Source organism: Cydia strobilella, chromosome 26 (genome assembly GCF_947568885.1).
Source record: "Cydia strobilella chromosome 26, ilCydStro3.1, whole genome shotgun sequence".
Lineage (NCBI taxonomy): Eukaryota > Metazoa > Arthropoda > Insecta > Lepidoptera > Tortricidae > Cydia > Cydia strobilella.
This window is the reverse complement of record NC_086066.1, coordinates 3,807,057-3,827,991: the sequence shown is the minus strand read 5'-3', so window position 1 is coordinate 3,827,991 and position 20,935 is coordinate 3,807,057. Positions and strand designations below refer to the sequence as shown.

The following is a 20,935-nucleotide window of genomic DNA, read 5'->3' as shown; positions in this document are numbered from 1 at the left end:
TTTGGTGCAGCAGGCTGTAAAACAAAGAAAATTAGATATTTCATATGTGTTTTGATTGTGAACTAGGGATGTACTGTAACTGTTTTAGATGTTGTAATGTAACTATTGTAGCTGTAACTGTGTGTGTAACTGTTGTTAGAATATCTTTATTGTCTGCCATCTTTACATTATATACATTTTTGTTAATCTAGTAATTATTTAAGATTTTAGCCTTAAATGTAAAAATATATCTCAGTTCTAATGATCAAATGTTTTCAGATGCAGGCAGTGGGTCAAATTTGTGAGATAATAACATTAAATATTTCCAATAGAAGAATTACATACATTTAAATATTTAATTGTACGTGTAGATTACATTGAAAACAGACCTTTTAATACGAGAAAGAAATTGGCTTAAACATTTCTCAGTCACGACCACGAACGTTGTAAAGGGTTCGACACGTCGTGATGTGTTTTTAATTACGGTTTTATTTTATTTCAACATAGTTTCCTTTCAACAGAAAAGTTAATATTGAAGTCTAACCATGTATTAGCCCATTTAAAGAAATATTCCCTATACAACATACGACTTAAATGTGGACTCGATCCTAACCTAGTTTCGATTACGAAAATGATTGACGGACTCTGGAGCCTATATTTCAACCCTGTCCATTTTATCGATAAAAAACGCAAGCATACATGTTGGTATTAATTTGCCATGCAAACTGATTCCATTCGGTAGTATGGGAGTACTGCCGTGGTCCCGCCTCTTAAAACGTAGTTTATATTCTGTTTGAATGAATGATATGAGTGAACTGTTGACTGTTGCTCTTTTATATGTATTTCGGATATCCTGTGACAAGTGTGACATTGACACATTACAAATAAGTTTCGTTGATTACAATCAAAGATTACAATACAACCGATAATATTATTTAATTGTTTCTTGACTAGAAAACCAACATCAATAAAAATTGGTTTCTTCTGATTTTCTGTAATGGAGCAGGTGGTTAGTGACAATCATTTTTATTCGACAATCAGTTATACTAGGGATGACGAGAATAGTATTTGAACACACCTCGGAATACAATTGAGTAGTTGACATGTGCGTGTGTGTGTGTGTGTCAAAACTAAAAAGCACAGTAAACATTTTTTCTTCAATTTAATTATTTTAATTTGATAATACTTTGTTAAAAAATACATATATTATTTTACAATGGACGAAGCTAACAATGTAGCAGATGCTTTGGAAGAACCCATACAATTCTCAAAAGGAATAAACCTCAAGTAAGTGTTTTTATAAAATATGAACTTAAATAAGGATAAACTACTATTGATATCAACTAAAACAGCGTCAAAACTCTTAGACTTGCTATATGATAAAGCTTTCAGTTATTTGGTTGTTGGGCGTTAAACACATTCGTTGATTAGTTTTCCCCTAGCCCTGATTTGTTTTAAATGGATATTAGAGGTTTTACTGCCTCTGCTTATCACCATGCACCATGCAAAAAAAGCCATTTGAATTGGAAATCAATACTTTAGGAACACTGATTTAAACTGTCACGATTTTTACTCATTATTATTCACAACGACGGGACTTAATCGCCACAAGACCAAGTGAGGGTAGTTCGCAAAACTCGCGCGCCTGGAAGATGTTGATGTCAACTTCAGCCAGTCTTCTCCGAGACCACGGGGACAACGCCGTCCTAGAAACGTCGAAGGTAAATTTAAAATTTATATTACGCGATTAAGTCCCATCGTTGTGAAATACTAAAGGAAATATGGTTGAATCTCTTTTGTTTTGAAATCGAATGAAACCACAGATTAATATATACGCTAGATGACGTAAATATCACGATTTGTATTGAAACCAAGCATGCCGCCTTTTTATACAAAATTTACGCATAATATAATTTTAAAATTACTTAACTGTGATAGGAAATATGTCCTTGAAATCATTCATTTGACTGTGATTTGGTTGCAGGGAACTGTTGACTTCAAAAACCGAGTTCTGCATTGACCTGGATTACAAGAATACACACACACATACACTCAAGGCAGATCCTCTTCTGAACGACGATTTGTTTGGCGTGGATGAATTGGATGATGATGATGAAGACGGGTATTTTATTACAAGTTTTGTTTGACTTGCAATGTTTGTATCACAGATTTAATATATTTGTATATACGCTAGATGACGCAAATACCACGATTTGTATTGAAACCAAGCGTGTTACATGTTATATTACTTAATTAAATTAAAATTAAATAATCATTTATTGCAGGTCATAACAATCCATAGATTTTGTTAGTTTGTCTTAAGCTAAGTACCTAATACTAGTGTTAGTAATTAAATAAGTTATTCTACAACTAAAAAGAACTAAACACCATACAGGTCAACATACAGGTCGCCCAGTTAAGACCACCAGGTGCCTCCATATTCGACAGTCGTACCTGTCGGATAATACTTTCAGAAAGCTGTTGGGACTGCTTCTTGCTCTTTGCATTAAGGAGGCTGAGCGCTTACGCAAGATAGCATGGAAACCGTCTGTGCGCGCCTCTGCAAACATCGTAGAGGCGCTGCAGAACCTTGACAGCCCCATCAGCATTCTGAAAGCATTATTATACTGAACTCGGAGAGCGTTTGCGGATCGCTGGGTGTACCTAACCCACAAGCTGCTCGTGTAAAAAGTCTGACTATAGGCTTTAAAAAGCGTTATTTTAACCTTGTCTGTACAGCGAGCGAACCTGCGTGCAAGCATGTTCCCACGAACCGCCAACGCTCTCCTTTCTCTCTCCATGTCCATGTCATCTCTTAGGTCATCGGTGACAATGTGACCGAGATACTTAAAATGATACACTCTTTTCATGTCTTTACCATCTAGCCTTACAGTAGGAATTTCATCAGAAAATTTTCTGCCCGCTTTAAAAATCATTAGCTCGCTCTTGGAGGGGTTATACTTCAGCCCATGAGCTTTGGCATACCTCTCACATATCCCAATTAGTTTTCTTAACGCACTGATCGATGGCGCCAGCAGCACCATATCGTCTGCGTAACTTATATTGTTCATGAACACTCCATCAATAGAGCAACCGACATGAGCGCCGCTTAGCTCACCAATCAGAGCGTTAACATATACATTAAAAAGCAAGGGAGACGTTAGCCCGCCCTGTCGTACCCCACACTCCAGTTTATACGGCTCAGATAGTTGATTGGCCCATCGTACACAGTTCGTCTGACTTCCGTACCAAAACTTCAACAACTGCACGAGCTGACTCGACACGCCCATTGCTCCTAACTTTTTCCATAACAGATTGTATGAAACTAAGTCAAATGTTTTGGACAGGTCGAGGAAGCACGCATAAACCCGGAGTGTTTCTGTCAGTATAGTAGCCGACAGTTTGCTTGAAATTACTTATCTGTGATAGGAATTATGTTCTTGCCTTTGGGTGATCGCAATTTTTGGGCTGTTGCAGTTAATTATCATGCAACGAAGCATTTTTTAAGTTTTCACGGACGTCCGGCTGCAACGACTGACGCGCATCCACTGTAAAGAGCAAAGGTCTACCTCGACGCTTTATCGGGGTTCGGACACGCGAAGTAGATGCATTTGCGTCTTCTATAGTATATTTATTTCTGTGGTTTGTATGGAAGTCATTATTTTTCATCAAGCAGATACTACAAACTACAAATTTTGAAATTAAAGGAAAAATTAAAAAAAAATTTTTTTGTCCTTTAATTAAAAAAAATTTAGAATCATTTTATTAGTATTAGGATGGGCTAGCACATTGTTACTGGTGAATTCTCAATATAACAGTCTCTAATTTATTGAGTCTGGCATTCATTTGTAGAAACCCATATCAATTATTGCAGAATAGCAAAGTAATATTACTATTTTAATTTAAACTATTTCAACAGTGATATCCTCAAGACCTTGGAGCAGACTACAGAGTATGGCATGCTGTCCAGCCCAGAGTACCACTCCTTTGACGAGCTGGCGGCCAAGATGACGGACTGCATACCTACCGGGGAATGCAAGATGTTGGTATTAGAAGAAGGTAAACCAAAATCATAATTTGCTGCCAGCCAAACGTCGCCTTGCGAGGAAATTGCCGCGCTTACACCGACCGAGCTGCTCCGCGCGGCAATTTTCTCGCGAGGCGGCTCGTTCTGTGTGGACTCGCCTTATGCGTTTTATCCTCATCAAACTCATATTGGGCAAATGTGCTAGCTACAAGAGTACTTTTACATGTCAAATTGCATTTTACGTAAGATCAATAAAAATAAACGCCACGGCTCACTTCTCACTCCTCTATTCTATTAGACCTACGTTTGATCCTACTGAACACTGCACAATACATATTTGTTGTAAATAATATAACTTTGTTTTCATTATTACAGGTGACTCAAAGAACCCGCTAGTACCTTATGATGCAGAGGTGACTATCCACTACGCAGCATACTGGGAGAAGGAGAAGATACCCTTCGACTCTACGCTCACCATGAACTTTGGGAAACCCCAGGTAACAGCTTATGCACAGAGTCAGACGCAGGTTGTGGACCTTTGCGCTACATTCTAATAGACCTTATGCACCCTGCGTTTTTGTCACGCGCAGTCGACATAGTTATACATATAAATGGAATACACCTACCTCCATCTGGGCCCGCCCTGTCGCAGATAGGATAATACCGTTAGTATGTAACTGTTTGTTTAGAAACACCGGCTGGGCGACGGCAGACTGATCCCCGGGCTGGAGATAGCGCTGACGCTGGTGCGGCGCCCCGCGGCGCGGCTGCTGGTGCTGCTGCAGCCCGCGCTGGCGTGGGGCGAGAGGGGCGTGCCGCCGCGCATCCGCGCCGAGCGCGTCCTCTTCGTCATCACGCTCTACGACGTCCAGGACCGCTCCACTCCTGAACAGTGAGTGCCAGTACCAGTGCCACGTCTAAACCTGCTGTTGAGGATACTGATATTTAACAGAAATTATTACTCTATTAATTATTAAATTATTGACGATTGACGGTGCGTGGTGAGTGGGTCTAACCCGGTTGTGTGTGTGAAAACGACGGCGTGTCATTACATAATTAGCCGCCTCGCGAGTAAAATGCCGCGCGAGGCACCTCGGTCTGTGTCCACGTGCCTCGCCCGAGGCATAGCTCGCGCGGTTGCAATGCTTTATTGAGGCCCGTTTACCCAGACCGAGTTTATTCGCGTGGCAATTTCCTCGCGAGGCGGGTCGTTCCGTGTGGCCCCGTACTAGATTAAAATAAATGATTACTCAATTATTTTTCAGGTTCAACAGCCTTCCGAAGGAAGAACAGAAGAAGTACGAGAACATCATGAAGACAGTTGAAAGTTTGCATGCGGAAGCAAAAAAACTATTCACGAAGAAAAAATACAAACCGGCCAGGAACAACTACCAGCACTCCATGTTAATACTCAATTCTGCCAACCCAGAAAATGAGCTGCAGGAGGAAAATATTAAAAAGTTTAGGATTAACACCTATGTCAACTTAGCTATGTGTCATTGTAAACTTAACAAACCAAACTACGCCATTTCGATGCTAGAAAATTTAGATTATGTGTCAGATGTTGACAAGCATTGTAAAGCATTATTTTACTACGGAAAAGCGTATCAATTATTAGGAAACAACGAAGAAGCATTGAAATATTACATGAAAGCTTTAAAACTGGAGCCTAGAAACAAGGATATTGGTAAAACATTGGCTGAATTGGATGAGTATCTGAAAAAGACAGCGGTAAAAGAAAAAGAGCTGTGGCAGAACGCGTTCCAGTCGACGCCTGCGAAAAAAGAAAGTATTGTCTATGATGTTGAACAGGGATTCGAAAACGACGTACGCAAAATGTGCCAAGATCTTACAGGGAAAAACGAATATGCCAAATTTGATTTACCCTTTCTCTCTAAGGATGAAGTTTTGTGTATCAAGTCTGTGATCATGGATTTTGAAGGTATAGTTCTAGAAGAGAAAGGTGAAGGTAGAAGGAAAAAATATTCTATTATCAGGAAATTATTGTAAAAATATTCTTTTTTTATGATGTCTTGCGATTTTTTGAAGTCCATTTTCAAATTAAAATATTTTTTATTACTACAGACGATGGAATACTTCTAAGTTTTATATCCAATAAATCCTGTAAGAAACAGTAAAATAGTGTGGCACTGCAACGTTTGATAATCTAGGTGCCGCAAAACGCATGAGCGCCATTTATTTAGTTGTCAATTTGGCTACAATATTTCAGGGTTGATAAAAATCATGATTTTTATAAAACAATCATAATAATCCGATTAATTTGATTTAAATCAGATTTATTTGATAAAAAATCCGATTTTTTTTTTGAAAGAAAGAGAAAGAAAAGACATTTATTGTAAAGACCTTCTACAAACAGCGCCACTTCAGTTACAAAAAAGAACTTACTCACTAAACACTTAAAGCTCGGTACAATGGTAGTTATAGAAAAAGGAGTAAGGTAAGGGTTAATGAATAACAACAAATTTTGGCGCCGCTATAGTGTCAAATTTGATCGAATTTTGTCGATTTTTATTTATTTTAAAAACGTTACCTAACAATATCGAAATTCGAAAGCTATCAAATTACTATTTACGTTAAGATTGTTTTTTTCCTTTTTTTGTTTATAGTATCACATAATAAATAACCGAGTAAAGTTGGATTAAAAGTCCGAGTTAGAGGTTACTTTGGAAATTAATTGTATCGAGCGAAGTGTCATAATTCGTGTATCGGAAGCACTGTTATTAAAGATAATATAGTCAAGAACTGTTACAGCTTATATTATAAGCAGGAGTTGAAAATAGGGTTCTGGTTAATCCGGTTATAATATTAGCTGAAAATTGTTGAGCATTAGACTTTCCGTTCGTCGCGACATCTATTGTCGAGTAACAGTACTGATAATTCCTCTCTACTTGACGCTAGATATCGACTACGAAAATAATAGTCTTTTGGTAACAAAACTGATGTATGGCGTGAGCACTTTGTCTACTTAATTCTCTTTGGTACTGGTAATCTGATGGAAATTGAGTTCAATAGACGCTCAGCCCCTACTAGATGTAAACTCCGAAATAAAAAAGGTGTATTCCCTTCTGTCCCCGTCTGACATAAACCAAAGAGGGGATAAATGAGAATAATTTTATTCCTATCAAAGAGAATATAATAGGATAGAGTGGTACTGTCGTAGTAAATTTTGTAGCCCTAGTAAAGTCACTGCCATCTATCGACACACGATTAAAACTAAAAATATCAAAAAATGTATTTACAGTACAATGGTGCTACTTTTCCGCACTAGTGCGTAAATTAGCACATTTCGTAACTATGTCAAAAATTTTAACTGCCATATGTACTGTAAAACATTGTACGATACACGTGCGAACAGGTAATTCGCAACTCGTGTCGATTTAAAACACTCCCTTCGGTCGTGTTTTAATTTATCGCCGCTCGTTTTGAATTTCCTCTTTTACGCACTTGTATCGTGAATAACTATTATATATGGATAAATATTTTTTTTTGCAATATTTTTATATTATTTTGACACATGTTCTGTCACTGATACGCGTTAAAATTGTAAAATAACAAACAAAACCGTCAACTCCATCTATACGAGAGTAGGCCAAAGGTAGTGGCGCCATCTGATCGAGAATCAAATTTTCTTGATTTTCGAGGCACGTTTTTTCTTAGACTGTATCCATCTATTATTGAGTTATATTTATCATTGTTCTGTATCCCCGATCCGTGCGTCCCAAATTTCAAATGTTGTAGGTTATTAAAAGACCAACAATTTTCAATATTCATATATTTAAAGCTTTTTAGCTACATTCCAGTATAAGCCTCGATGGTGTTTGTCTCGCGCGCCATCTTGAGCGCTCTCAGACGGTGATCCGGGTCCGACAGCCAGTCGTAGTCCGAGCGCGCGGTCACGAGCCGAGATATCAGCCATCGCATCATCTCCATCTTCTGTATTATTCCTTGCAGTTTACTGTAACAAAGTGAATAAATGATTTTTTATTTTTTTGTTTTTTATTAAGACTCCACTGTCTGTCCGTCTGTCACCAGGCTGTATCTTATGAACCGATATTTCTGTTGCCGCTATAACAACAAATACTAAAAACAGAGTAAAACAAATAATTAAGTGGGGCTCCCATACAACAAACGTGATTTTTTTGCCGTTTTTTTGCGTAATGGTACGGAACCCTACGTGCGCGAGTCCGACTCGCACTTGGCCGGTTTTTTATTAGGGAAAACCTTTGTGACAGGACTTATGGACTGACTTAAGGTCGGTTGCATCAAACTGTCTGTCATGGTTAAAGAGTTCGCAAAAATTTATTGTATGGAAAATTTCACAGTAAACCGCCGCGGCGCGCCGGGTGACGTTGATCAGTCTGTCAAGTGCGGATGGTGCAACTGGCACTAAGTATAAATGTTAAAACTAGATGGCGCCTTTCATCGTCCTCGCGTTATCCCGGCATTTTGCCACAGCCCAACTTAAGCTCAGCCTGATTAGTTTTTACGAAAGCATCTGCCATCTGACCTTCCAACCCAAAGGGGAAACTCGACCTTGTTAGTCCGGTTTCCACACGATGTTTTCCTTCGCCGAAAAGCGACTGGTAACATTAAGTTCTGGTACGAGCCGGAGTTAGTTTTTATACCACGTTGGTGGCAAACAAACATACGGCCCGCCTGATGGTAAGCCGTCACCGTAGCCTATAGACGCCTGCAACACCAGAGATATTACATGCGCGTTGCCGACCCTTTAAAAACCTGTACACTCCTTTTTTGAAGAACCCCATACTGCCTCTAGAATGCGAAATTTGTATACTTACTTATGCAAAGGTCCCCCTTCAACCTCATCATCCGCGCTCGCCTGCTCGCTCATATCCCTCAGTTCCCCCAACTCCTCGTCCCACTGTCTCCGCAGCGCACCGTGCTCCTCATCTGCCTGCGTTAGCAATGTTTCGTTTTCTCGAAGCTTCTCCTCTTTGTCTCTGTATCGTTTTAGCTTGGCGATGATTTCTCTGTAACCAATTTGTTTATTTGAAAAGGACTGTCTAATTACTTAAGGCGAAGAACATACGTAGTGTAGGTAATTGGTGTATCGCGGGGTCGGAAAGCAAACAACCGTACTGCTCTGTAGCTAGTTTAATACTGGTTTGACGGGAATCATGCGCTTACATATATTCCATCCCTCCACCATTAATTCGGAAACCTAGAACAAATACACAATTATTATGGTACAAATAACTAATAGTAGCCTTAGTAGATAACACTTAAATAATTAATAGTAATTAAAAGAAGGGCTTATAATTAACAATCTTTTTGGCCCTCTTGGAACGCCCCACTGGCTCATCCATATCATCTACCCTTGCTGGGAGGTCGTCCTGTTCAACATCAGTAACTACGGCCCTACCCGTACCCCCGTCACCCCCTTCGCAGGCTTCAGCCCACTCCTCATCCTCAGCTTGAAAATTACTACCACCCTGACCTTCAGAACCTTCTGAAGTCTGCATTGTTTTAGACAACGGCGGAGGAGGTAAGTGTGGCGAAACATCGGCCGAGCCCGCGGTCACCGACGCTGACGCCGCCGTCGGGGGGTCGGCCGCGGCCGCCGCCGGGGCTCGGGCTGCCCCGACCGTGTCTGTTTGACTGTCTATAACTGCGTGTGGGCTTGGCGGTTCATATGGTACAGTTTGAATCTGATCACTATACCGAGGAGTATATTTACGAATTTGGTCTATATGCCTATTACATTTTTCTTGGAATTCCGTAAACATAACCTCGTACATTCTGTTACCTTTAATTTTAACAATTGTTCCTATCTTCCAAATACTCTTCTTCGCCGTGAACCACCTAGCCCACACGGTTTCTCCTACCTGAAAACGCCGACACGGCCCTTTTAACTCATTGTCTACAGTAATACCATCATTGCCGGCGACCTTATTTTGCGGTAACACAAGGTCCAATCTAGACCGTAAATTTCTCCCAATCATTAATTGAGCCGGTGTTTGACCTGTTACACAATGAATGGTATTTCTGTAGTCAAACAGAGACCCCAGCAATTTTTCCTGTATGCCGTAATGACTTGCACCCGTTGTACTTTGCAATACACATTTAAGCATTTTTTTACAAGTCTTTACTGAATTCTCGGCTTGGCCATTACTACATGCATGGTAAATTGGGGACGTTATATGGTTTATACCGTTTACTGAACAAAACATTTTAAATTCCGTTGAACAGATCTTTACATCATTATCCGACACTATTGCCTTCGGTATACCGAATATTGAAAATAGATGTTTAAGTTTTAATATAAGGGCACCAGTTGAGGTACCTTTATCCATGTAAATACATTCCAGCCATTTAGAAAAAGCATCAACCACGATCAAATAATCCTTTTGCTCAAAAGACATATAATCAATATGTATGCGGTGCCACGGGCCAGGCGGGCGTGGCCAAGGCGCGGGCGGGGCGCGCGGGGGCGCGGGCTGCACGGCGGCGCACGCGCTGCATGCGCCGACCCAGCGCTCGATGTCGCCGTCGATCCCCGGCCACCACATCCTACTGCGAGCTGCGTTCTTTGTTTTTACGATACCAAAATGTGATGAATGTAACGCATTTAACATCGATTCTCGAAAAACGCCAGGAATTACTATACTATGACCTCGGAATAAGCATTCGTCTATTACCTCTAAATCGGTCTTACATTGAAAATAAGGTAAAATAGACCTACAAGTAATCTTCCTCGGCCACCCGTGATTCATATATTTAATTACTGTTCTTAACACCTTATCAATGCTCGTCGCTTGCCTTATTTGCTCGAACGTAACCGGTTTTACGTCAGTATCTAGGAACAGAAAAAACCTATTTCCGTCTTGCTCCCGTTCGGTATCATTCTGCGCTTGCAAGGGCGAGCGAGAGAAATAATCTGCCACCTGATTATTTTTCCCGCTTATATACTGAACTGTATAGTTATAAGCTGATAACAAAACTGCATATCGCTGCAAACGTAATGCGGCCGTGACCGAGATGCCATTTTTTTGACATCACTAATGGCCTGTGGTCGGTTTTTAATATAAACGGGGTTTGCCTGCCATATAAATATTGATGGAAATGTTTTATACCGAATATCAACGCCGTGGCCTCTTTTTGAATTTGACTATAATTTCGTTCACTTACCGTTAACGTACGAGAGGCATACGCGATCGGGCGCTCGCGACCTTTGCTGTCCACGTGAGCCAAGACAGCACCAAGACCGGCAGGACCAGCATCCACTGAAAGCGATATTTGCGCCGCGGGGTCAAAATGCGCCAGTACGCGCTCGCTAGCGAGCTCGCGCTTAATGTTGTCGAACGCAGCTTGCTGGCGTGCACCCCAATTCCATTCTACGCCGTTTCGCAGTAGTTCAATTAATGGACTTAACACTGCCGAAGCGTTCGGTATAAAATTCCTATAATAATTAACTAGGCCAAGGAACCTTTTAATCCCTAATACGTTTTCTGGCGCGGGAGCCTTACGTATCGCTTCCACTTTATTAGGGCTTGTTCTCAACCCGTTCTTATCAATTACGTAACCCAAGTAGGTAACATGATCTTGGAAAAATTCACATTTTCCTTCCTGCAAACGTAATCCTGAATCATGTAACCGTTTTAAAACTTCCCGTAACCTCGCTAAATGTATTTCTTTGGTAGGCCCTGTTATACAAACATCATCTAACCACACACTCACCCCTTCCAGCCCGGACAGTAACGTTTCCATGGCCTTTTGAAAAATTGCAGGTGCGTTTGCGAGACCATACACCAGACGAGTATATGAAAACAATCCGCGATGAGTATTAATTGTAGTCAATTTTTGAGATGCTTTTGTTAATTTAAATTGATTATATGCGTTGCTTAAATCGATTTTAGTATATTGTAACCCTCCCCCTAATTTTGAAAAAACTTCTTCGATTCTGGGCAACGGATATTTATCAATTTTAAGATCTTTATTAAGTGTACATGAAAAATCACCTGCAATCTTCAATTTTCCATTTTCTTTTAACACTGGAACTATCGGGGTGGCGTATTCTGAATAATTTACCGGTATCAAAATACCTAAAGCGCATAACCTATCCAATTCTGCGCTTACCCTATCTTTTAAAGCAAAAGGTACTGATCGTGGCTTAAAAAACTTGGGTTTTGCATTGTCTTTTAAATTTAATTCCACTTCAAATTTGTTAAAGCACCCTAAACTATCTTTCCAAATGTCTGGATACTGATTTAAAAGACTTTGCACTTCGCTTGCGACATCATTAAGCTTATTAATGTTATGGTGCTTCGATGTTACATATAGATCGAATTTTGACATAAAATCACGGCCCAAAAGCGGCGGCCCACCATCAGTCACGACATAAAACCGTATCAATTCTGTTTTGTTTTCAAAGGTTACACGTGCAATAAAATATCCTAATGGTGAAATCTGGTGCCCCGTATAAAAACACATTTTTAAATCATTTTTACATAACTCATATTTATGAAACTTTTCACGATAAAAATCTTCGGATATCACGGAACAACCGGAACCCGTATCTAGTTCCATTGATAAGTCTAAATCGCACACATTGACCGACACTTTAAAAGGCTCATAATTTACATAGTTTACGTACCTCATTTGAAACATTCGGCACTCTTCACAGTTCTCACACTCGTCTACTTCTAACGACTCAGCACCAATACTATTGAGTTTTGACTTGTTATGACCACAAACTTTTTTTAGATGTTCCTTCTGACCGCAGTTTTGGCACTTGTAGTTTCGAAATCTGCACTTCGCCGCGTCGTGGTTCTTCATACCGCACACCGAACACCGCGGTCCGACGACGTCGTCATCCTTGCGGCCGCTCGTGCCGCCACCGGCGCCCGCGCCGGCGCCGCGGCGCCCCGCGCGCGCCTGCGCACGGTACACCGGCTCCTCCTTGACGACCACCGTGCGCGCTTGCCTCGCGCACGCCGCCTGCTGTGCTATCTCAAGTGCTTTAGACAGCGTCAACGTCTTGGAATCACTCTCGAACAGACGATCGCGTTCTGGTCCCATATTGAAGCCTAGTACGAAACGATCTCGTAGTAAGGTGTCCAATTCCGTACCAAACTCGCAGTTGACGGCTAAGCCTCGTAGCCGCGCTGCCCAATCCTGACTGCTTTCTGAGCCAGACTTAGTTGCTTCAAAAAACTTGGCCCTATCCGCGAAAGTCGATCCTTTCGGCGTGAAATGCCCACTGAGTACTTGAACTAGATCAGCAAAAGACTTGTCTTCCAGTTTGGTTGGATGCACAAGATTCCGTGCCAGGCGGTATGACTCATCCGATAAATGAGTTAGTAACACTGCACTCTTATTGTCGTCCGGAATCTTGTTCAGTTTTATAAACTGCGATAGCCTTCCGTAAAAAACGTCCCACTCTTGCACTTTATGATCAAAAACTCCTATGTTTCCGACGAAATTAGTCATGTTAATGAATCGAATAAATTTTTTTTATTATTTATTTATGCACTATGTAGGTAGAACGATCTCGTCGCCAGTTGGTGTATCGCGGGGTCGGAAAGCAAACAACCGTACTGCTCTGTAGCTAGTTTAATACTGGTTTGACGGGAATCATGCGCTTACATATATTCCAGTAATCCACCTAGAATTCAAAATTTCAAGTTTCTAATTTGGATTGGATGGTCGGAAGACTCGGACTAGTTTTTACGAAAGCGACTGCCGCTTTCGTAAAAACTAGTGCCCTAATATTGCGGTTAGTTGAAAATAAGGTTTAGCAAAAATAACATACAAGTTGGCTTTAGTACACGACTTTACCTTAACTATACTTCCGTTTTTTTAGCATTAGAAAAAGGGTAACAATCTTGATGTGTGTTTTTATTGAAAAACGCTTAGGATTGTAAACCGAAAGAATGTAAATTATTATATTTACTAGCCTAATTTAGTGTCCCACTGCTGGGCAAAGGGCCCCCTCGTTTCCTCCACTCGACCCTGTCGTTTATAGTGTCCCGCCAATCCGGATAATATGCGTCCAAGTCGTCCCGCCATCTCCTTTTCGGCCTGCCTGCACCCCGGCCAGCACCATCTATGGTGTTCCGTGGGTCCCACTCGGGAACCATTTTGGCCCACCTTTCAGGGGGCATGCGGCAGACATGCCCAAATAAATAAATTATTATATATGTTAAATAATTGTGACGTTTTCAAGCAATAGGTACCACATTCTCGCTTACAATGAGGACGAAATTTGCTTGCATCTTTTTACGAATAACCTGTTAGAACGTTCTTATTGGCAAGCGACAATTTGGTACCTTTTACTTGAAAACGACACAATTGTTACATTGTTACATATTTCCTGTTACTCATTTTTTTTTATACCACGTCGGTGGCAATCAAGCATACGGCCCGCCTGATGGTAAGCAGTTACCGTAGCCTATGGACGCCTGCAACACCGGGGATATTATACGCGCGTTGCCGACCCTTTATAAAAACCTGTACACTCCTTTTTTGAAGAACCCCATACTGTAGCCCCTCGGGAAAACCTCGGCAGGGAGCTCATTCCACAGCCGAAGTGTACGCGGGAGGAAATTCCTCTTAAACCGCACAGTACGCGACCATTTAGGTGCTAGGGTGTGAGGATGAACACCCTGCCAATGGCGAGCGGTGCGGTGATAGAAAGCGGCCGTTGGCATCATGTCAAACAATTCTTCAGAGCACAGCCCATTGTGCAAGCGGTAGAACACGCATAAGGAGGCGAAGTCTCTCCTTAAGACTTAAATTTTAAACTTCAATACCGCTTGTGAGTTTGGGATCGTCGACGATTCGTACAGCGCGCCTTTGGACTGAGTCGAAGGGTCCAAGCTGGCATCCAGGTGCTCCTGCCCAAAGGTGACAGCAGTACTCCATATGGGGTCTGACTTGCGATTTATATAGCAGCAGTCTTTGCCCCGGAGTAAAGTATCGCCGTGCTTTATTGAGCACACCGAGTTTTTTGGATGCCAGATCAGCCTTCCCTTCCAGGTGGCTACGGAATTGGACGTCACTGGAGATGTCGACACCGAGGATCCCAATACTCCCTGACATGGTAAGGGCTGTGCCTTCGAACTGTGGGACCACAGTAAATGGGGTTTTCTTAGCGGTAAACGCGCAAACTTGTGTCTTGGTGGGGTTGAATCGCACTAAATTGTCCCGGCCCCACACCGAAACTCTGGATAGAGTGCCCTCAATATCCGACGCGAATATCCCTCAATATACCTATATAAGACGTACATAAGGCCTCTTCTGGAATATGCTTACCAAATTTGGAGTCCATACTTTCAGAAGGATATAACTTTACTTGAAAAGGTGCAACGCAGGTCAACTAAGATGGTATATGGATTACGCAATAAGCCATATGACCAAAGGCTTGCCAATCTTGGCTTGACAACCCTGGAGCGAAGAAGACAGCGTGGTGACCTCATTGAAACATTCAAGATCATACACGATCATTATGACTTACCTGAACTAAAGGACCTGTTTGTTATGAGCGAGAATAATCGTCTAAGAAGCCACAGCTTAAAGATTATTCGAGTTCCCAGCACAAGCAATCCTAGGAAGCACTTTCTATCAAACCGCGTCGTACGCGAGTGGAATAAATTACCAGAAGCAGTGATATGTGCTCCTTCAGTGAACACCTTTAAAAACAGACTTGACAAACACTTAAAACAACTAACAAAATGAACACTAATAGACCTAATAGTAAAAAAAAAACAAGTGCAGAGATATACACGCATCAGCTTTCAGCTGCTAGTGTATTAAACAATATAATATAATAATAATAATATTATTATTATCCGTCTACTACTCACCACACACCGTATGCTACACCCACGCTCGTCAGTTATGAGATTGTACATCTCACGGAAGTGTGGAGGTCGAGGCTTCCTTAACGCCAAAGATCTCCACAACCGCGAGGTGTGCAATCTCAGGAATTATTTCCTTAACAACGAGTGTGGGATGCATCGTGATGTGGTGGCAGTGGACAGGAACTTCACGCCGCTCTCCTTGGCAAACGAGAACTGGCACAAACCTGTGGTACAAAGTGCTGTGGGCCGCAAGGCGGTATGGGAGAGTAAGGTGCTACACGGGCGGTTCTACAAGGCCCTCACGGGACCCGATGTAGACCTGCTCGCGTCGGTGAACTGGTTACGATTCGGGGACCTCTTCGGAGAAACCAAGGGTTTTGCCTGTGCAATTGCGGACGAAGTTATGATGACGAACAACTATCGGAAATATATCCTGAAGGACAATACGGTCGACATTTGTCGGGCATGCCGCCGTCCCGGAGAGTCACTCAGGCATATCATTTCCGGTTGTTCTCATCTTGCTAACGGCGAGTACTTGCACAGACATAATCTTGTAGCCAGGATTATTCACCAGCAGCTTGCTCTTCTATACGGCCTTGTGGACTGCGAAGTACCGTACTACAAGTATTTACCTGTGCCAGTTCTCGAAAATGGTCGTGCCACGCTCTATTGGGATCGATCTATCATCACTGACAGGACTATTGTAGCCAATAAGCCTGACATTGTGATAATAGATCGATCGCAGCGCCGGGCCATGCTCGTCGACATCACCATCCCCCATGATGAGAATCTCGTGAAAGCCGAGAAGGACAAGTCCAGTAAGTACCTAGACTTGGCTCACGAGATAACCGCCATGTGGGATGTTGATTCGACGATCATTGTCCCGATAGTCGTTTCAGCGAACGGTCTCATAGCGAAGAGTCTCGACCAACACCTTGAGAGACTCTCGCTAGGTGGTTGGATCAAGGGTCAGATGCAGAAGGCGGTGATCTTGGACACGGCGCGGATAGTCCGCCGGTTCCTCTCTCTGCGGCCCTGACCACCGGCAGCTTGGGCCCTGCCCCGCTGCTGGCGGCACCCTAGGTTAGGTTTTTTATAATTTGTTTATATGTATTTTGTATTGTTTTGTAAGTGTTTTTATATTTTACTTTTACATGCATATTATAAAAAACCTAACATAAGAAAAAGAATAAATAAAGAGAATAATAATAATATCATTTTTCAAGTGTTTATCAATAAAAAGACACATCAAGATTCAAGATTGTGTACCCTTTTTCTAATGCTAAAATAAAGGTGAAGTTGTGTACTAAAGCCAATTTGTATGTATTTTTGCTAAACCTTATTTTCAATGAACTACAATATTGATAACAAGAACTAAGTTTACACACATAATAATAAAAAAAAATAAAAATCTCCATACTCTTTCCTTTCCATTTGCTCTGGTTCCAGCTCGCTATCGGGTGTAGTTATCAGCCTCCTCACATCATGGAACTGGGTCACGCTCTTCACAGTCTTCTGTTCCAGGACTTTCCATGTGGCTGTGTCTTCATACTCGGCCATTGATACTTCTTCGGAGCTTGGATGTGGGCGTTCGGGGCCCACTGTAATCATACAAACATTTTAACTTTATAATGTAAACTAGAAGGTGGAATAGTAGAAGATAGTATTAGCACAGAATAAGTAATAGTATTATCATACAGAATGGCCCCGACTTGAATTACCTCGCCCCGCGACAGAAATCGGGCGGACTTCTGGCATACTTTCAGTACTGTTTTTAAGCAACTTACTCATACTATGACGCATGCCGCGTGTACAGACGTGCCGTTCACACATAGAAACGCAAGTGTCCGCCCTGTGGTATTAGTTCTGTGGTTTAGGGCATTTCATAATCCGGACCAGAATTGTTAATGGGGTCGCCATTGCCGGATGCGGCAAGGAAGAAGGAGGATTAGTTCAGAAATTGAAGGGAAAAATGTTTAGCAAAAATTAGGAATTTAAAGAAGAATTTACTGTATCAGGCGAGACTCGGAACTCACGTCTCTGGTAATACCGGATTGAATTTAAACTGTTGTGAGACATACTAACATTTAAAAAAATGACTGTTTAGACTCGCTTGTCGCGATACATGGAGGTTGTGAACGCTTCTCGCACTGTTAGTGCTTGAGAAAGGAGACCTAGATTCTTCGAAACATGTAGTGCGAGTGACTAAAAACAAGTGTCTAAACCGTAAAATTATTTAATACCAGACCACCACTCTAGCCAAGTGTATCTGCTTAAGAGTCCCTGGCACGCTCGGCCGAATTGCACCTTCCCATACAAACGTAGTTCCACTCATTTTAAAACTATGTGTTGGATTGTAATGAAACTTAGCACATACAATGACATGAGGTATATCTAGGTCTGTAATTAGTTTATATAGCTCCAGTTTATAAAACAAACGAAATAGAGCAAAAATAAGTTTTGTATGAAAAACTTAAATTCGGTGTATTTTTTTTTACTATGATATCTGAAGCTACATAAACTAATTACAGACATAGATATACCTTATCCTATTGTAAGTTCAAAGTTTCAGAGCAATCTAGCTAGTCGTTTTAAAATGAGAGTGGAACTACATTTGTATGGAGAACCGTCAGAACCAAGATTGCCGAGGACCCTTAATACAAAATTTTGTTATTTTGGCTAAAATTTGTTACATGAAATTGAGAAAAAGTAGTCTTCCCAAGTAATGACATAAATCATTATATTCCCAATAGTAACAACTGGAAAAAAACAGGAATACATGCATTTGTAAGCTAAATTTGAAAAAAGTTGCATAGAACATATATATGATTTTAAATAGGTCTTTTATATGATATGCTCATAGACATGTGTAATTGCTAGGTTTATTTAGAAATCTAAGGACAGCCTTTCGTTTTATAATTAGGAGTTGGATTTACACAGAAACTGTTAATAGAAATCTTATTACTGTCCTCACTTACTAGATATAGATTACTTAGCACTGTACTTACTAGATATAGATTTTGCCTCCAGAAGCCTTAACTTGGCAGAAAATAGTGATAAATCTTGCATTTTATTGACAATTTCTTCATCGTAAGATTGCCCAATTCTAGTACGGAATAACTGGGTAGAATCATTTTCTAGATCCTCTTGGAAATTAATACATGCATCTCTTAAGTTTCTAAAATCCGACATGGTAAATAAAGTTTCAAATAACACAAGCTATGTTTTGGATACAATAATATGTATGTCGATCAACAATTATTTCAACAAAATGAAAGGAGCCGAGCCGTTATGAGTTTGACATTTAAGTGACAGTTTAGGGGGTCTTTTTTTTTACAAATCCTTCCATTGTATAGACTTTTCTCTTGTCTATGAATTTGTCGATTCTAAAGCCCGCTACAGACTACGAACACGAGTGTGGAGTCGATTATGCTGATTATCGAACTAAACCACACTCGCGTTCGCGGCTTAGCGCGCCTTAAATAAAAATTCACATTCACAAGCAATTAAAAATTGCGAAAAGTAAGTACAAAGGTAATAATCTTTTTACCCGACTGCCAAAGGAGGAGGGTAATGGTTTGCGAGTGTATGTATGTATGTATGTTTCTTTGTGGCCTCCTGTAGCCTAAACGGCTTGATGGATTTTGATGTATGAGGTATCGTTAGATTCGTCTTGATCACGGGAGTGTCATAGGATACATTGCATCAAGAAAGTCCTACGGGATACAAAGATAATATTTTCTTTAGATTCACTTTGAAATAATTTGATATATGGGGTATTCATCTTGATCACGGGAGTATCATAGGATACATTTTACCCCGAAATTCCTACAGGAACATGTTAATTCTTCGTAAACGCAAGCCACCCACGCGTCAGCAACCAATGAGCAAATAACTTGTTCTGCAACTCCCGCGCACCTCTCGCGTAGCGGTCTGGTAGCGGGCAAAGAAGGGCGTGGCCTGCCTTGTGGCGCGCGGTGCGGTACGGAGGGGGATATTCTCGAGTCTACAACCCGAACGCGGGCACCAGTAGACCTGTACCAATAACTTCTGAGGTTATAAGAATATTAATGTTGCTTATTTTTTTTATATAGTTTCCAGACCATATACTAAACCTAAAAATAATATTTTGTGTCATCCTAGGTATTTGCTTAGGTAGAAATTTAGGTATTTCTTTTTTCAATCAGCATTCTGTAAAAAAAATATTCGAGACGAAATTCTTTGTTTCCCTGTAAAGGCAAAGTGGCTTCCGACGTACACACGCATTTTGTGTCATTTTCATCCACGGGTATAATGGCATTTAATAAATACCTAATATTGATCCTAAAACGCCTAAAAAAATATTAGAGTCGGTAAGTGAAGTGTTGTACTTTACAGAACATTGTTATATGTTATTCAAACAAATCTGTGTCAAATTCATCCACCGCTTTTATTTTAAAAAAAAATTTTCTAATTAACACCCTGTATCTGCCACAAAAAAAATTCATATTATTAAGTTTACGTCTATAATATTATAATACCACATTGAGACATCATTCATAATTTGGGTCATTTTGATCCACGGTTTTTTTACTATCTGGCAAAATAAAACTCAATTGAGCAAGAAGGGCGTGCGCGGGGAAGGGTACCTACGCGGGTGGGGTGCTTATTATACTTGCCGCAATATCAGCTGGCGACTGAGATCCTAATACTATCTCCTTTACCCTTGTTAAGTTAAGACCAACCAAGAGATGGCATTATGAGCTGTCTCGCCACTTAGTTTTGCGATACAGTGTATTTATTTCATTCGGAGGCATAATTACATTGTCTTATCAATCTTACCGTAGTAGGTATATAAATATAATTAAAAATAAACTGTAGGCTGCACTCCTCATACTGACCAACATTTGTGACGTTCCTAATCAAAAGGTACCACTTTCTCTGACAGGTTATTTGTATAAAGATATAATCAAATTTCGTCTTTATGGTAAACGACAAAGTACCTTTTGATTGAGAATGTCACATCAGCGACTTAAAAATTACTTTTGTTTCGATTTTTAGTAGACTTTTTAAGTTTATTTTAAGACGCAATTTATTGTGATTTTTG

At 40.7% G+C, this 20,935-nt stretch overlaps 3 protein-coding genes across 3 annotated transcripts; 1 reads left to right on the top strand and 2 right to left on the bottom strand.

The window, feature by feature from the left end:
* The first annotated feature begins 1,060 nt into the window (after positions 1 to 1,060).
* On the top strand, positions 1,061 to 6,092 carry LOC134753294 (inactive peptidyl-prolyl cis-trans isomerase shutdown-like). Its single transcript, XM_063689140.1, has 6 exons — positions 1,061 to 1,266; positions 1,964 to 2,101; positions 3,899 to 4,038; positions 4,382 to 4,503; positions 4,696 to 4,898; positions 5,272 to 6,092. Exons 1-6 carry the CDS (start codon positions 1,196 to 1,198, stop codon positions 6,014 to 6,016), a joined length of 1,419 nt encoding a protein of 472 aa, XP_063545210.1. The 5' UTR covers positions 1,061 to 1,195; the 3' UTR covers positions 6,017 to 6,092.
* Positions 6,093 to 7,789: 1,697 nt separating this feature from the next.
* On the bottom strand, positions 7,790 to 19,141 carry LOC134753295 (uncharacterized). Its single transcript, XM_063689141.1, has 4 exons — positions 18,858 to 19,141; positions 17,270 to 17,450; positions 8,827 to 9,018; positions 7,790 to 7,982 (listed from the first exon to the last, which is right to left on the bottom strand). Exons 1-4 carry the CDS (start codon positions 19,039 to 19,041, stop codon positions 7,817 to 7,819), a joined length of 723 nt encoding a protein of 240 aa, XP_063545211.1. The 5' UTR covers positions 19,042 to 19,141; the 3' UTR covers positions 7,790 to 7,816.
* Positions 9,128 to 13,477, bottom strand: LOC134753293 (uncharacterized). Its single transcript, XM_063689139.1, has 2 exons — positions 12,642 to 13,477; positions 9,128 to 9,209 (listed from the first exon to the last, which is right to left on the bottom strand). The coding sequence occupies exons 1-2, from the start codon at positions 13,475 to 13,477 to the stop codon at positions 9,197 to 9,199; spliced, it is 849 nt and encodes a 282-aa protein (XP_063545209.1). The 3' UTR covers positions 9,128 to 9,196.
* Positions 19,142 to 20,935: the final 1,794 nt, after the last annotated feature.